At 36.5% G+C, this 16225-nt stretch overlaps 1 protein-coding gene across 16 annotated transcripts in view; it reads right to left on the bottom strand.

The window, feature by feature from the left end:
• The window catches only part of SYNE1 (spectrin repeat containing nuclear envelope protein 1), a 480816-nt gene that overhangs the window by 328429 nt on the left and 136162 nt on the right, over positions 1-16225 (bottom strand). For 15 of the 16 annotated variants that reach the window (XR_005782621.1, XM_040448857.1, XM_040448858.1 and 12 more), the window contains 5 exons: positions 14877-14986; positions 8993-9043; positions 5847-5954; positions 2058-2195; positions 235-399 (listed from right to left, as the gene is read on the bottom strand). Coding sequence is in view for 15 of the 16 variants with exons in the window: in XM_040448857.1 (XP_040304791.1) it covers positions 235-399; positions 2058-2195; positions 5847-5954; positions 8993-9043; positions 14877-14986 (572 nt within the window). In the remaining variant the exon portion in view is untranslated. The remainder of the gene's footprint in view (positions 1-234; positions 400-2057; positions 2196-5846; positions 5955-8992; positions 9044-14876; positions 14987-16225) is intronic. The other variant, XM_040448849.1, reaches the window with a different exon arrangement.

The following is a 16225-nucleotide window of genomic DNA, read 5'->3' as shown; positions in this document are numbered from 1 at the left end:
AAAAATAACATATAGCAACGGCAATAACAAAGATAACTGCCCAGAAAATTCTTCAGAAAATAAATCTACTGGAACTGTCGTTAGCAAGCAAGCAAGGAAGACGGAAGTGCGACATTTCAGAACCTGTATGAATGGACACTTGGGAGACCCGCGTCAGTGGAAGGTCTAAACAGCCAAGTCTTCAGACAACACTAGGACTGCTGTGCAGGAAGGTCTCCCCACCAAAACTCTTACCTTGTGTTGCTCGCGCTTCCGTTGTATTGTGTTGGCCGTTTCCTCATGCACCTGCTGAATGGTTATTTCCTCTCTCAGGGCCACCTCCGCTCTGTATAACCAGGCACCTATGGTGCCCAGAGGTGCAGGGAGAGATTTATCAAGCTGTATATGCCAGTCAAAGAGCTGAAATACAAAAGTAGAAAAACAATGTCTCTCAGAGGACAATTCCTTAAATTCCCTCAAATGACTTTCAAAGCCCCCATGAGGATTTAACTTAATCATCTTGTGTTACTTTAATAACTATCAAGTAAGAAAACATCTGTGTTCTGAATGCGGTACTTTAAGAATGAGGAGGAAATTAGAGTTACAAGCAAATTTTAAGGAAACAAAATACACCTTAGACATGGAAGGGTATTATTGGGAGCTTAAACAATTATCTACCTATAGGAGTAGCACAAAGCCCCCACTGATTTTTCAATTTGGCTTTTGCTGAAAGGGAAAGGACTGGGTTTGCTGACGTGCTCCAGGACGTAGTTGTTATACACTGGGTACACTGTTGTGTATCCTTTAAAATCTCACACAGGGGAACAGGTGCAGAAAAATCAGGGTCATCTAGATATCTCTGGAGGGAAAGGAACATTCAGGATTCTTTCTATGAAACTACAATTCCCTAACCATTTCTTCATTTCTTCCCCTTTATCCAATTCTTTTGGGGGTGGGGGGGTGGGGAGGAGAGTGCAAGAAGAGGAGGGGACAGAGGATCCACAGCAGGCTCTGTGCCGACAGGCTTTCAGCACCAAGCCCAATGTGGTGCTCGATCTCACGAACTATGAGATCATGACCTGAGCCAAAGTCAGACGCTCAGCTGACTGAGCCACCCAGGTGCCCTTCCACTTTATCCAGTCTTAAGCACTGTTTCCTAACTTACTGGAATACCAGATGGGATAGGTTGAGGTGCTTGGGAACTAACCTATTCTCTGGTAGAGTTTGTGGGGAAAAGATTAGATTATAAAAATGAAGTAAATAGAAGTTCAAGACAAATATTCTCAATAGTGATAGAAGTTTCAGTGACCAAGTTTGAAATCTTGGTCTTTAAGTTTGCAAAATATTAACATGAAATTTACTAAGCAGTTTTTCTTCAGGTTCATGAAAGACCAGATTAGAAGATTTGCTTAAATTAAAGCATGTAAAAATAAATGTGCATATACAAAGATTACTGACTATTGATGAAACCTAGCTATAGACTTTAGAGAAGTTATTGAGGCTCCATTCTTGGGAGAGTCACCTTTTCTAAACAACCCAGAATTTAGTTGTGTAAAGTGAGCAGTAACCCAGGTGGTCTTGCAGGATTTCAAGCCATCATCTACTACGTGAAACTACGTGTTTGGGGCGCCTGGGTGGCTCAGTCGGCTGAGCATCCGACTTTGGCTCAGGTCATGATCTCACAGTTCCTGAGTTCGAGCCCCACGTCAGGCTCTGTGCTGACAGCTCGGAGCCTGGAGCCTGTTTTGGATTCTGTGTCTCCCTCTCTCTCTGCCCCTCCCCCGCTCATGCTCTGTCTCTCTCTCTCTCTGTCAAAAATAAATAAAAATTTTTTAAAAATCTTACAAAAAATAAAAACAGAAAAAAGAAACTACGTGTAGGGCAGACAAAGCAGAAGAGTTGTTCAACCAAGTTCAGTTGGTTCACTAACTTAAAGGAAAACTCCCATGGCTAAGTCTTTCCCTCCTCAGCTAGAGGCAGTAGGACCAGATGATATATCACTGTTTAGAAAACATGATGGAAAATGTTCTTGACTAAATTACATAAGCCTTAGTAAAATTAATCACGAGAGAACTTACCCTGGAGGACACTCTATCCCAGGACTGCTTTACCAATGCTTGGTCAAGTGACAATTTACCGTCTCTATGTACTGGTTGTATTAAATGTTCAATCTGTTTCCTTTTTATTTCATATTGAACTCTGAAGTGCTTAAATGACTAGAAGAGGAAAAACAGAAACGACATGGACACGAGTCAAAAACAGCAAAAGCAAAGGAAACCACATTTCCTAAATAACAATCCTTCATATTTGGATAACACTCAACATACATTGTTGATAATAATGATGACAAGTCGTGATATTGATAGCACTGCCATTCATCAAGCCCTGATGATGAGCCTGGCCCCATGCTAACTGCTCTTTGCACATCATCTCGTCTGGCTTTCTCCATCACCCTACAACATCGACATGCCCTATTATTATTACCATAGGAAGCCCAGAGGTAACTTGGCAAGGGCAAGTAGTGGAGGCAGGAGTAAAACCTAAGATTTCTCATTTCTAGTTAAATAATCTATGTACAAGTCCATGCTCATCAAGAAATCGTAGAAAACAGGAATATAAACCTATGTTAATAATCAAAATAGTTGCTTTACTTCAAAGTAAATAACAGTTAAATAATAAACCAAATAACTTAGAGATACAAATTATATACATCAAAGTACTACTAATTTGAAGATATCTAAATTTGTGTTTAAGCAAGGCTATTTAAAGAGTTTTACATAGGGGACCTCATTTATATAATAATATTTTGCTTTAACTTTATGGCATTAAAATATTAATTATCGTGTCATTTCTTTTATCGTGGTGTGTATAACATAAATTTGTAATATGTAGATTTAACCATAAGTCAAATGTTAAACTAAAAAAGTAGTGATTTTAACAAAAGTTCTACATTTTACATTAAAATAGCACATCCTGGAATAAAAATTCCACGTCCAAATATGAATTGAACATGCCACTAAAATGTGTAACTATGTTAAAGAACGTAAGAATGGCCCTACAGAGTCTTGCAGGTAACACATCTGAAAGAATCTGAGTAAACAAACATGTAAGTTCACATGAAGAACACTGGGGGGAGACGGTGAGTAACTATTTTACCACAACTTTTATCTTCCGTTTCCTCCAACTTCACGTAATTTAAAAATACCAAAACATAAAATTGATCTTTAATTTTACTTAACAGAATTTCAATTTTATTCCACAGAATGAAAAAAAAGGAAAATACACTGTTATGGTAAGTAGAAACAGAAAATGCTGATTATGTAAGAAACACACAGACGAAAATGTCCCCTATATTCAGATTTCACAAGCTCTCTAACCCTTTTTTAAGAAACAGCCCTTCATCTTTGGCCTGAAGGGAGTGTTTCTATTTTGTGCTTTTCTAGTCTTTTGTTTTCCTTTTATAAAATAACATCTGTACAACAGGTAACTTCATAATTTGCAATTGATTTTTTATAATTGATGCCTAAACTAAAACACACACTAGTCTAATAAGTAGATTTACTCTGTTGTTGTATTTCTATTCTCAGTTTACAGGTTTCATCATTTTTTAATGGGACTCATCCAGAAAATTGTATTTTTGAGAAAAAAAAGATTACACTAGCTTTCAAAGCAAAAAATGTACATACATATAAACACATACATATTGCTTTGCTATGTTCAAATAATATAATATTGACGCAATTATCCACCTAAAGTCAGGAAGGATTTATATGTGTTATATACAATCACACACTAATGCCAATGGCTATATCTTTTATCATCTGCCATGTTGAGTCTCATATCATTGCCCCTCTTTATGTAGCAAAACCAACTGGAATATAGACTAGGATATATTATAGTTTGGCCACTAAAATGCGATGCTGTTTTAAATAGGAAAATGTTCATGCTGCATACAGTGAATTACAATTTAGTGGGGAAAACCTGGTGTAAGACTATGTGCCTTAAGAGTGAAAATTGGAAGCCAAAATCCAAGTACTAGCAGTATAAGGAGACGGGGTGGGGGTGGGGGGCAGGGGGAAATAGCAGCAGCAACAGCCCCGGACTCGGTTTGAGTGCAACAGTGTCGAACCAGGCAGGTCACAATAGAAACGGATCCCATTAATGGGCTCACTCCAAATACTCATGTTGCCAGCCTTTATTAAATTCGGCTTATTCTATAGTAGCTTTCAATGTGGCGCTGAATTCATTTTTTGGTGGGATTTTTTGTTATGTGACATCTGCCAGATCATGAGTTGTAGAAAAACAACAACTAGATGTTTGTGTTTGGGGTCATCTCTAAGACTCTGAGTTCTAAGCCATGAAGCCTCCTCGGAGCTCTACATACAGGGAGGGTGGACACACACAACCTAGACCTACTAACGCCACCTCCGGGATACACCCAAAGGAAACGAAAACAGGATACTGAAGAGGTATCTGCACTGCCATGTTTATTGCAGTATTATTCACAATAGCCAAGATATGGAAACAACCTGAGTGCCCATTAATGGATGAATGATAAAGGAGATATGAGATATATACATAGAGAGAGAGAGAGAGAGAGACAGAGAAAGATAGAGATAGATATAGATAGACATAGACATAGACATAGACATAGGTATAGATATAGATATAGATATAGATATAGATATAGATAAAGATATAGATAAAGACATAGATAAAGATATAGATAAAGATAGATATAGATATAGGTATAGGTATAGATAGAGATAAAGATAGAGATAGAGATATGGGGGGGAGGGAGGGAGAGAGGGAGAGATGTCTATATTTCTAAATATCATAGAAAGGACATCCTCCTATTTGTGACAACACATTACGCTAAGTGAGATAAGGCAGACAGAAAAAGACAAATAATATACAATATTACCTCCATGTGGTATTTCAAAAAGCCAAACTCATAAAGACAAGTTAAAATGGTGGTTTCCAAGGGATGGGGGGTGAAGGTGGGGGATAGGACAGATACTATTTAAGTACACAAACTTCCGATGAGTAGTAAATAAATCCTAGAGATCTAAAAGCACAGTATAGTGAATATAGACGACAATATTGTATTATAGTCATCAGACTTGCTAAGAGACTGGAATGTAACTATCCCAACCACAAAAAAGAAATACTTACACAATGTGACGGAGGTGCTAATTACTTCTACAAGGGCAATCATATTACAATATATAAATGTATTATATTTTTTAAAACTACTTATTTACCCAGAAATACAATTATTATTATTCTTTATTTATTTTCCAGAGAGAGAGAGAGAGAGACAGAGAGACAGAGTGTGAGTGGGGGAGGGGCAGAGAGAGAGGGAGACACAGAATCCAAAGCAGGCTCCAGGCCCTAAACTGTCAGCACAGAGCCTGATGGAGGGCTTGAATCCACGAACTATAAAATCATGACCTCAGCCAAAGTTAGATGCTTAACAGACAATTATTACAATTGCATGCAAAGTTAAGATAACACATATTATTTCTTTAAAGATTTTTTTCTCACTAATATCATTAGAAAGACTGAACATGGATTAAAAAGCTTTTAAGAAACTGAAATCGGGGCGCCTGGGTGGCGCAGTCGGTTAAGCGTCCGACTTCAGCCAGGTCACGATCTCGCGGTCCGTGAGTTCGAGCCCCGCGTCGGGCTCTGGGCTGATGGCTCAGAGTCTGGAGCCTGTTTCCGATTCTGTGTCTCCCTCTCTCTCTGCCCCTCCCCCGTTCATGCTCTGTCTCTCTCTGTCCCAAAAATAAATAAATGTTGAAAAAAAAAATTAAAAAAAAAAAAAAAAAAAAAGAAACTGAAATCACTTCTTCATACATTACCTGATATTTATCCTGTAAATTTGATTCCGTCATCTGTGCCCTTGTCAAATCTCTTTCAAATTGTTCTATCCAGACTTTTGTTTCCTTCAAAATTAGCCCGTCTTCTCTCTAGAAACCAGCAGACATTACGTTGTCATCAGTGACTGTACATTTATTTAATTGCTGATTAATACCTGGCTGATTCTAAAATGCCCCAAATATTTAGTAAGTTCCAATTGTCTCTGAAAGTTTTTCTCTCTCCTCTCCCTCACTTATTGTGGGAAATAAGAGGCAAAAGTTAAATCTAGAAAAATAGCTTAATTATCTTGCTGAATATTGAAATTATCCACCTCCATTACTTTCTCAAGAAACACTAATTTAATTAAGAGAATGTGCTCAAGAGGAAATGCCCTAAGTACAAAAATACTCAGGAAGAGCAATGGCTGGAGAGGACTGAACACATAGGCCTGGGGGTGCTCTTACTCCAAGGTCATTCATAGCCCAGAAGACTATGCTGGATGAGACTAATTTTGGCTGAATCCAAGGAATGACAGCCACAGTAACATTGTGGACTAGTATTATTTAAAAATGCTATTCAGGATTATAATGTAAGCTTCACGATGTCAGAAAATATTTATTTTGTTCAATATGGTATTACTAGACCATAGGCAACACAGCACCTATAAATATTTACCAAAATATTTGCTGAATAAATGTATCCAGGCTACCACTCACATCTCAAAAATGAAAAAAAAATAGAGATCTTATATAATTTTTCCCACAAATAATAGCAAGCCATTCTATTACTGATTTAGTGAAAATATCCTAATTTTTCATCAAGACTTCTTATCTGGTAAGAATGCCAAATTAATCAAAAACATATTTAACATGGTTCTTGACACTTACAAATAGCTTCCAACCACAGGAGCTCACTTGGTCACAGCCCTGTGACACAGATGAAACGGCTGATGACAGGTGAAGTGGCAAAGTAGACAGAGTGTTGGCCATGGAGGCAGGTCAACCTGGTTGCGAATTCTGGTTCTGACATGTACCAACTCTGTGACTTTGGACACAATGTTTTTTAAATCCTCTCTAGTACTGTACCATCATCTGAGTAGATATCACACACCGCTTCTCCAGTTTGGGGGAGAATTCGAGAAAACCTGTGCGGCACACCCAGCACAGAGATTGGCACACGCTGCTGTCGTGACCCACACCTTCTCTCACTTTCCAGTCTTGAAAAGCAATCCTGTCCTGCCTGAAACATTTTGCTCTGAATAATGCCTTCCTCAGAGCTCAGCTCAGACACAACCTGTCTAGAAAGATTTTTCTGACCCAGAAGTCTTGTTGGATCCGTCTTCTGTGCCAGCGGTTCTCACACATCAGCATGCGTGACAATCACCTGGAGGACTTCTGAAAATAGATTGCTGGGCACCACCCTCGGTCTTCCTTGGCTTGGTATGTCTGGGGTGGAGGCTAAGAATCTGTGTTTCTAAGAAATTTCCAGGTGAATCTAATGTTGCTGGTCTAGTGACCACATTTTGAGAATACTTCTCTGATCCTGTAACAACCTGAGCTCAAATATTCACCAGAAAAACACTATTTTTATATCGCCCACTTGTCTCTTCCTTTCCATCCATGGTACAAACCCCTTATTTATCTTATATTTCTCTAGCCTAACATTGTGTCTAGCCCTCAGTCTCACTCAATATACAATGGTAGAATAAATGATTGGTCATATAGGTCAGTAGAGAAAGAAACGAACAGGAGCCCAAAACTCTAAAGTTTTAGTTCTTCCCAAGATGGCTCTTTTGAATGAACAGATAAACATGACCAAAGCGCATGGTTTATTACCAGGTGACTGGTTGACTATGACACCCATAAAAGCACAAATGGCATATTCTTATGAGCTCAGAACAAAATGCTCTTGGTCTACCTCCAAGATACCAGAGGCCAACGTGACCGCTACGAGGGGGATCATCGAAATGACATGGACCTCACTGTGAGCCTCCAATGACCTGTTTCTCACCAACTGAAATTTTTTCACAAAGTCACCTTAGAGAAAGGATTATGTTAACTTCATTAGGGTTCATCTAGTAAATGGCTTTTCTACTGGTGGGCCAGTGTCAAGCAAATTGCAATAAGGTAAGAAGCATGGAGCTATTTACACACTCAACATTCTCCTCTTAAGAGGAAACTGAAATACAAACAATATTTAGATTCCCAGAGCTCATTTAGTCTAGCGGCTTTTCTTCGACTGGTAACCTTACCAGCATTCAAAGACATGGAGGTCTATTTGTCTAGAGAAGACCACCTAAATTCCAGGCAACATTCCTGCCTGGAACTCATGCCAGCATTCTCATGACTGTTTCTCTTTCCTTCTCTTTCTCTTTCTCTCTTTTTCACGCAAATATACACGCAGGCACTTTTATATGTTCTGCAGTATGTTTAATGTACATCAACTCACGATTCATGGGGCATGAAATAGAAATTACTTTAACATTTGATATACAATTAGTTACTTTTAATTTGTTATTTGAATGTTGGCATCATTATATTTTATTGATAGATCTTTAACCTCAGCCCTAGATGGAATATAAGAAAAATGGAAAACAAATAGGATAATTTAGAATTGGGACAGACCTCACAGTCATTAATCCCACGAGTATTCCTGAGCACTACCACGTGTCATGAACTTTACTAAACTATGTGGCCACATACTGAGCAGAAGAGATGTAATAAACCTCAGGATACAAGCTGAGTACTTACCTTTTTCAAGTAATTATTTCCTACTTAATATTTTAAAATATAAAAATAAATCTTTAGCTTTGTTTTTATTTTGCATGTCACATATAAAGAAGCCAAATGTTGTTATTGTAAATTTTTCCTTTCATTAGTGCTGTTAAGTGTTATTAAGAAGAAATTAATTGATGCCATCTTATAATTAAAGATTAGTGGGAAAGTCCATGGGAGTGGCTACAACTAACATTTCATAACATTTACGTAGGTTATTTGTTCTATTAGAAAGAAAAGGAAATAACAGAATTAATGTATTAAAAGAAACGTGTATATAAAAGCAAATACATGCAAATACATGAATGGCTAGTAAGCTATGGAATGTAGGACGTTTGAAAGAGGTCACTAATTCAAGATTATTTATATCTTACCTTAAAATTTTGGATAGAATTTGCAAAAGATGGAAAACCTGGAAGTATTTCCTAACAATATGAAAACAAGATAACATATAGAAAAAGAATATAAATCAAGGACAAAAGATTATATAGGAAATAAGAAAAAAATCAATGGAGAGGCATCTATCCATAAACAAACAGATGATAATTTTATGGGTATAGTTACTTTAAGAGATTGTCATAACTTTTGAAAGCATCAAAATGCTCAAATATAATAAGGCAAGTTAGTATTCTAGTATTTGATGTTTTGTTTTAATTTTTGGCAATGTTTACATTTTATAAATTTTAAATGGTGAACTATACAAAAAAGAGGTATATTAATTCATTTCTCTTCTCTATAAATACACTGAGTGCTAATTATTCAAGGAAGACCTTTAGAGAAAAAGTTTATCAGTTTTATTGGTTGGAGTAAGAAAGGCACAGCAATGTCTACTTCCATTAAGAAAATTAAATTTAAAATTGATCTATGTGTTTGTTTTTGTGCCAGTACCATACTGTCTTGATGATTACAGCTTTGTAGTAGAGGCTAAAGTCTGGTATTTTGATGTCTCCCGCTTTGGTTTTCTTCTTCAATATTACTTTGGCTATTCAGGGTCTTTGTGGTTCCACACAAATTTTAGGATTGCTTGTTCTAGCTTTGAGAAGAATGCTAGTGCAATTTTGATTGGGATTGCATTGAATGTGTAGATTGCTATGGGTAGTATTGACATTTTAACAATATTTATTCTTCCAATCTATGAGCATGGAATGTTTTTCCATTTCTTTGTATCTTCTTCAATTTCCTTCATAAGCTTTCTATAGTTTTCAGCATACAGATCTTTTACATCTTTGGTTAGGTTTATTCCTAGGTATCTTATGATTCTTGGTGCAATTGTGAATGCAATACAATAGAGACTCCAGAACTGGACCCACAAATGTATGGCCAACTAATCTTTGACAAAGCAGGAAAGAATATCCAATGGATGAAAGACAGTCTCTTTAACAAATGGTGCTGGGAGAACTGGAAAGCAACATGCAGAAGAATGAAACTAGACCACTGTCTTATACCATTCACAAAAATAAATTCAAAATGGATGAAAGACCTGAATGTGAGACAGGAACCCATCAAAACCCTAGAAGAGAAAGCAGGAGAAAACCTCTCTGACCTCAGCCACAGCAATTTCTTACTCAACACATTTCCAAAGGCAAGGGAATTAAAAGCAAAAATGAACCATTAAGACCTCATCAAGATAAAAAGCTTCTACACTGCAAAGGAAACAATCAACAAAATTAAAAGGCAACCGACGGAATGGGAAAAGATATTTCCAAATGACATATCAGATAAAGGGCTAGTATCCAAAATCTATAAAGAACTCACCAAACTCCACACCTGAAAAACAAATAATCCAGTGAAGATATGGGCAGAAGACGTGAATAGATACTTTTCCAAAGAAGACATACAGATGGCCAACAGGCACATGAAAAGATGCTCAACGTCACTCCTCATCAGGGAAACACAAATCAAAACCACACTGATACACCACCTCATGTTGGTCATAGTGGCCAAAATGAACAAATCAGGAGACTATAGATGCTGGAGAGGATGTGGAGAAACGGGAACCCTCTTGCACTGTTGGTGGGATTGCAAACTGGTGCAGCTGCTCTGGAAACAGTGTGGAGGTTCCTCAGAAAATTAAAAATAGATCTACCCTATGACCCAGCAATAGCACTGCTAGGAACTTACCCAAAGGATACAGGACTGCTGATGCATAGGGGCACTTGTACCCTAATGTTTATAGCAGCACTTTCAACAACAGCCAAATTATGGAAAGAGCCCAAATGTCCATCAACTGATGAATGGATAAAGAAGATGTGGTTTATATATACAATGGAATACTACTTGGCAATGAGAAAGAATGAAATCTGACCATTTGTAGCAACGTGGATGGAACTGGAAAGTGTTATGCTAACTGAAATAAGTCAGGCAGAGAAAGACAGATACCATATGTTTTCACTCCTATGTGGACCCTGAGAAACTTAACAGAAGACCCGGGGGAGGGGAAGGGGGGAAAAAAGGTTACAGAGAGGTAAGGAAGCAAACCATAAAAGACTCTTAAATACTGAAAACAAACTGAGGGTTGATGGGGAGTGGGGGAGAGGGGAAAGTGGGTGATGGGCATTGAGGAGGGCACCTGTTGGGATGAGCACTGGGTGTTGTATGGAAACCAATTTGACAATAAATTATACATAAAAAATAAAATAAAATAAAATAAAATAAAATAAAATAAAATAAAATAAAATAGATCTATAAAGTACACACTTTAAATAAACTCATGAAAAAGATACAGCAATCAAATATACAAAAAAATGGAAGCCTGGAGACACACTGATGCCAAGCTTTTTTTTTTTCAATTAAACATTTTTTTTAAATGTATCTATTTTTGAGACAGAGAGACAGAGCATGAGTGGAGGAGAGCCATAAAGTGAGGAGACACAGAATCTGAAGCAGGCTTCCGGCTCTGAGCTGTCAGCACAGAGCCCGATGAAGGGCTTGCACCCATGAACTGTGAGATCATGACCTGAGCCGATGTCAAGCTTTTTAAAAGAGAATTAAAAGAGGACTGTCTGGGTGGCTCAGTTGGTTATCATCTAACTCTTGATTTCAGCTCAGGTCATGATCTCACGGTTCAGTTCGTGGGATCGAGCCCGGTGTTGGGCTTCCTGCTGGCAGCAGGAAGCTGGCTTGTGCCTGAATTCACTTTCTCCCTCTCTTTCTGTCTGCCCCTCCCCTGCTCATGCTCTCTCTCTCAAAATAAATAAATAAACTTAAAAAATAAAACAAAATAAAAGTGAATTAAAAGAACTATTTCCCAAGACTTCGTTAGACAAATACCAAGTATTTTGAGGTAATGGCATCAATAGCTGTAATGTGTAGAGTCTATAAAATAATTAAATATAAATAGGGGCGCCTGGGTGGCGCAGTCGGTTAAGCGTCCGACTTCAGCCAGGTCACGATCTCGCGGTCCGTGAGTTCGAGCCCCGCGTCAGGCTCTGGGCTGATGGCTCAGAGCCTGGAGCCTGTTTCCGATTCTGTGTCTCCCTCTCTCTCTGCCCCTCCCCCGTTCATGCTCTGTCTCTCTCTGTCCCAAAAATAAATAAACTTTGAAAAAAAATAATTAAATATAAATAAAATTAAAACGTTTGTACTAGATAGAATTAGGTGGCCATTTAGCTGCATTGAGCAAAGAGAAGCCCTACATCATGAAAAACATAAAATTCTTTTTTTCTTTTTGAAAATCTTCATTTTTAGATTTCCCATTACAAATGCCACATTAAAAAAGGAGCAAAGTTTAGGATATATTTTCCCCAAAATTAATTTTTGAAATAACCCTGAAGCATCATACGCATTCTCTTTTTAGGAAGGGATAGAGAAAACTTGAAAAGAACAATCAGAACTTATTTTCCAGACAATGAAATTAATCTCTTAATAATAAAGCCTCTTGAGTAAAGCATATTAACAGGCTTATGTCAGGAATGTGTGTCTTTCAAATCTTGAAGCGTTTTGGCATTAAATTCTTGCTCATGAGCATTAACAAAAGCACATCCTTTTGTTTCTCCAATGCTGCCAGTCACAGAGTTTACTCATCTGGAGCGATGATTAATGTCACAGAAATTAAAACAGTACAGACTCAGAAACCTGATCAGAAATAAATCCAATTGGGTAATACAAAAACTTTTGATATGAAAATCAGATGAAAAGCTGATTTTCTCATTGCTGTAGGGGGTTAAGTCTAATATGCTTTCTGATAGAGCAACAACCACACTCGATTATACTCTCAAAACCCAGAAAGCCCCAAATGACTCCAAAGCACATGCGTCAGTCCATGCTAGGATTTGTGTAGAAAGTCGGCTTTTGCCTGCCGTGGGTCTTCTTAGGAACATTTACTTTGCTAACTACAGATAAGTTACTCTAGTGGTCAACATGTGTGCCTGAATCCTGTCAAAGAACAAAACGGGTTTCCTGAAATGATAAGCTTTTAAAAACCTAACATAGTTATATCAAAAGCCAGATTAATTTCAACCAAGCAACCTAGGAAATGCCAGTTACCATTGTTCTGCTTAATTTTTTATGAAGTCACAGATCTCTATTAGTGTAATACCTTCTCCTGGTTGAACACTTTAGGTTATGAGCCCTTGACCTTTGCCACCTTAGACTTGTTTCTATTTAGAAAACGTATTAAATGTTTTTCTGGTTTCTCTTCAGGATAATCTCAAACTGCTTTGAAAACTCTTGTTGAGACCTGAGCAGTGAAATCAGACAGGTAGCTTTTTAACACATCTTGAAAATTCCACTTATTTCTCTCCCTGTTGTCATTTTATCTTACATTTAATTTCAAATTCAGTAGTAAATCTACCTCACTATAATTTAAAAAATGATAATAAAAAAATGAGAAGAGGGGCGCCTGGGTGGCGCAGTCGGTTAAGCGTCCGACTTCAGCCAGGTCACGATCTCGCGGTCCGTGAGTTCGAGTCCCGCGTCAGGTTCTGGGCTGATGGCTCAGAGCCTGGAGCCTGCTTCTGATTCTGTGTCTCCTTCTCTCTCTGCCCCTCCCCCCTTCATGCTCTGTCTCTCTCTGTCTCAAAAATAAATAAAGTTAAAAAAAAAATTAAAAAAAAAAATGAGAAGAATGGTAATATTGATTATTAAAGTCTGGGAAAATAGGCATGCTGGTGTGCTGGCTGAAGTGTAAAATGGGACAAAGTTTCCACAGGAAAATTTGACAAAATCATTTCAAAAAGCAGTAAAAACCTGCATTGCCTTTAGCTTAGAAATTCCACTTTTAAGAAAGAATCATAAAGCAATGTTTTATTACAAAACTGTTCATAAACATATTTTTTATAATGGCAAAACTCAGAAATTTTCAACAATGAAGATTAGATAAATTATTGTACATCTAGATGATGTCCGGAGAGAATGGCGTAAGAAGAAATTTTTTTATAATGTTGACAGAAAAAGAAAATGATAAAATTGTATGTATACTCTAATTCCTATTTTTGTTAAAATATTCTATGCATCTACATACATATAAAAAATGTTGGTAACTGACACCACATATTAATTTTTTTCTCTAGGACAGGGTCTCTCTAGAAGATCAAGTGCAAATAATTTTCTTTTTCCTTTATTCACTTTTTTTCTTTTTTATGACAATGAACATAAGTCATTTGAGCAGTATAAAAAATATAAATGTTATTCAAACTATTGAGAGCTTGAAAAAATCTAATCACAGTGAATAATTAGAACTTTTACAAGTTTGCCTTACTTCCATATGTTTGTTGTGACTAGTGACTTATATAATAAATCTAAAAGTCAAAATTAGATTTTCTCAGATTGAACAGAATATGGGGGACTCAAGTTCTAGAAGCACAAATGACATAGATATAAAATTGCTTCATCCTCACATTACTAAATGAATTTCCCAACATGGCTATCTTTCCTCAATTTTAATTCATCAGTGTTACACGTCTAAGCATTTATCATTGATGCTCTCTGACATATCCAACATACCCACCAGCAAAATCTTTCCCAGTAACCTCTTCCCCAATTGCTGATATCTATTCTTTACTCAGTTCCTCTCCTTTTGAAATGCATTCCAAAATAAAATAATAAAATAAAATAAAATAAAATAAAATAAAATAAAATAAAATAAAATAACATAACACAAAACAAAACAAAACAAAACAAAATAAAATAAAATAAAATAAAATAAAATAAAATTTAAAAAAAAGCATTTAAATTTAATTTTTAGAAAGCAGCATGCTTAAACATCTGGGTCACTATCACTGAGTGTGCTATCAGTGCTCAAAGAAGAAAAGTACTTACATCATTCTCTTGCCCATCAGTGCCTGTGTTGTGGATGTCAGGGTAATGCTTCAGAAACTGGGCTACATAGGTCATAATAGACTTCTCATCTGGTTTATCCACATCAACATCTGGAACAACCAAAACCAAATGTGGATAGATTAATTAGCATTATTTATAGTGCTAATCTAACAATTTTGAAATCTAGCTAATATGCCAAAAGAGAGTGCCCTCAGTGCAGAAGAAAAATAGAATTAATATTTCAAGATGGTGAGGGAGGGGAAACCAATTTAGTTTGGATGATACATGATGGGAATATTATGACTCAGAAACATGACACATTTTAACTAAGAAATTTTAGGAAAGTAATTCATATTTAATTTAAATAATCTCAACATTAATTCATCAGAAATCTGAGATCCTATATGATTATTCAGATGTCCTGTGTCATTAATAAAATATAAATAATATGTAAATTTCAGAACAGGGGCAAGTGGGGAGTAAAAAGCACTTACAGGTAAATGATGTGACTATAGAGCCTGTATACTGTATCTGGCCAAATATAGATAAGCTCTGTCTTGCCCCCACAAGTTTTATTTTAGAAAAGAGGGAGATGCCTTATGTTCAGTTCCTTGGATAGCCTCTCCCTTATGCTTGATTCTCTCTAAATTACTATACTTTGAATAGTCAAGTACTCTGAGGGAAACACAGAGCCTGAAAAGATATTTTTAAGTGTAATAAAACCAGTAAAAATCAAGCAAAGGTATTTATACAAATTTAATCAGTAGCTTAGACTGGGGGTAAGACTGTATACATAAAAGTGTTGAATGTTTTCAATCATCTTTTAACTATCTCTTTTAAAGGCAATGAGAAGGTGATTACATTTGGAGATTACAAATACCCACAAAGCAAAAAATATAACCAAACAAAAGCCATGAAAACCAAAATATAAACTGCCCTAATATTTTGTAATGTTTCTTGTGATGGGAGATAGAATTTCTAGGGACTATCAGTGCCAGTTTAAAAAGTGCTGCAACTCCAAAGGCTTCAAAGGAAACAGTGATAATGTATTCTGGAATGTGCTGAAGGACTCCAAGGTGATTGCAGAAACAACAAGATCACTGATGTGGAAGACACATGTGAAAAAAAAACCATTTACCACATGATTTAATACAATAAGTGCATTTAAGTATACATGAAACAAAATCATAAAATAATTGTTATAATAGAGTTTGGTCTATTTCATCTGTATTCCTAAAAGTTTATACATTCAAGTGGGCTAAATGACTTTTTTTAAATGTCTTTTCAAAAATTAATTAATTTTCATTTTAATTTTTATTTTTTTAAATTTTTTTTTCAACATTTATTTA

This window comes from Herpailurus yagouaroundi, unplaced genomic scaffold (assembly GCF_014898765.1).
Source record: "Herpailurus yagouaroundi ecotype Mexico unplaced genomic scaffold, PumYag 198, whole genome shotgun sequence".
NCBI lineage: Eukaryota > Metazoa > Chordata > Mammalia > Carnivora > Felidae > Herpailurus > Herpailurus yagouaroundi.
The sequence above is the reverse complement of the archived record's forward strand: the minus strand, read 5'-3'. Positions and strand labels throughout refer to the sequence as shown.